Source organism: Manihot esculenta, chromosome 17 (assembly GCF_001659605.2).
Source record: "Manihot esculenta cultivar AM560-2 chromosome 17, M.esculenta_v8, whole genome shotgun sequence".
NCBI lineage: Eukaryota > Viridiplantae > Streptophyta > Magnoliopsida > Malpighiales > Euphorbiaceae > Manihot > Manihot esculenta.
Window position 1 is genome coordinate 9,968,213 of NC_035177.2, and position 1,965 is coordinate 9,970,177.

At 38.0% G+C, this 1,965-nt stretch overlaps 1 protein-coding gene across 1 annotated transcript; it reads right to left on the reverse strand.

Annotated features, from left to right (window-relative positions):
* Positions 1–452: 452 nt before the first annotated feature.
* Positions 453–1,708, reverse strand: LOC110604673 (acyl-coenzyme A thioesterase 13). Its single transcript, XM_021742941.2, has 3 exons — positions 1,438–1,708; positions 1,152–1,292; positions 453–755 (listed from the first exon to the last, which is right to left on the reverse strand). Exons 1-3 carry the CDS (start codon positions 1,627–1,629, stop codon positions 612–614), a joined length of 477 nt encoding a protein of 158 aa, XP_021598633.1. The 5' UTR covers positions 1,630–1,708; the 3' UTR covers positions 453–611.
* Between the last annotated feature and the right edge of the window lie 257 nt (positions 1,709–1,965).

The following is a 1,965-nucleotide window of genomic DNA, read 5'->3' on the forward strand; positions in this document are numbered from 1 at the left end:
ATACTCATTTTCTCACCATATGCCCATATTTAGAAATCAGCAAGAAATAAAGATTTGACTTTAAGAGAGAGAGAGAGAGAGAGAGAGAGAGAGAGAGAAGCCATTATATAGACTGCCTAGAGCCTATTGACTAGTGAGATACTTGGCAATTGAGAGGATTTAGTTGAGGCCTAACTTCTACATATTAAGACTATCCTGCTATGGAGCACATTAAGTTCAGGAATAAGGACTTTATTGTTAAAGGCGTCCACAACACTGAGGCTTCTATTCTAATCATATGAGCGGCCATTGTTTTCTTAAAAGTGATATTTCATGACTAGAACCTGTGATTGCTTACCTTACACTAGCTTACTAAAATTTAAAATCACTCATCTTCAAGCTTCACCCTGGAAATTTCAAATCCATGAGTCTGGTAAGATCAAACCCAGATCCTTCTCACAAAATATGCAGGATGACATTCCAAAACCCTGAATCTTTTTCCCCCCAATAGCATATAGTATAATTATTAATAGTTACAAAAAAAACGAGAGTTTTATCATCACATGCCCATGTTGTCTGAAGGATAATATAAAAGTAAAACAAGTTGAGTGATACACCTATGTGAAATTTAATCACATTTTGCTAACATGTTTACCAAACAATGAATGCCGACCTTCAGCTATCAACTCCCCTGTTGCTTTGTTTTTCACAAGTACAATTGTTCCAGCATATCCTCCCTTTCGTCCCAAAACCTTTGAAGTGATCTCTAACTCATCCTGCAATTTTACTCATTATGACACCAAAATTAGATACAATATCTGAATATTAAGCTATCAATCACCAAATAAAAGAAGGAAACAAGTAGAAGCACCAGAACTAGTGAAGAACAAAAATACCCCAATATTCAAGTTCAAACATCATCATCCATAAGAATACAAATTATCAATTCTGATTGAATTAGTGCACACATATATTTTACAAACATATATAATAGAATGTGATGACGTAAAAAAATTATCTATGAAACAATCAAAGATGCCATTAGCAAAGTAAGCAATGAAACTGTGCAGTTTCAGAAACAATTTTCCTCACAAGTAGAGGCATTTATAATTGAATTAAGATGCATTAGAATAAAAGATACTTGGTAAAACTAAAAGGGCTTGCTTGATTACATTGAGGCTTGCACTGGACAGAAAAGAAATAGACATATCCACCGAGACATTCATGGGGAGACCCTCAACATACACCACAGCACCACCGACTTCATCTACCAGATTCGCTATTGCACCCGTAGCTAATTTCCCGCTTCTGTCCTGCATCCATAAATTATCACAGCTTTAAGCAATTTAATTCAAAGAAACAAACAAGATCATCCCATATTGAGGAATCAAAAGATTAACTGATGTAATTAACAGATAATCTTTGCCAAATTGAGGAAGAGGATTTGGATTATCTTACGGTGAGGCGAGAAGGGACCTTGAAAGTACAAGAGACGATTCCGGGCTCGACCCGGTCGACTCGTATACCTCTTAAGGCAAAATCTTCGTAGAAGCTGCAATCGAGGCCAGGTCGGTGTGGGTGGATTTTGAGTTGCGAGACGCTCGCCGATTCTTCTTCGCTTAGTTTCAGAAACTCCTTCGCCTTCTCCATCAAGCGCAAGGCTATAAGATTCAGCTTTCCAGGCTCTAAATGGAAGATATCGGGTACGTTTCCATTCTGTCGTTTATCGCCTACGTGGGCACAGATTTTATAAGGAATGGTCTTGTATTAGGTTTGTTCTGGGCCTTCAAATGGGCTCATCTCACCACTATGCCTACAGATGGCAACGGATCGGATATTTTCGGATATCCGATCCGACCGAACCCTAATAGAACGGATTTGAATAGTTATAATCGGGTTTGGGATGGATTCGGATTTTCAAAATAATATCCGTTGTGAATTCGGATCGGATTCGAATTTTATGTACAGGTACCCATTACCCGAACA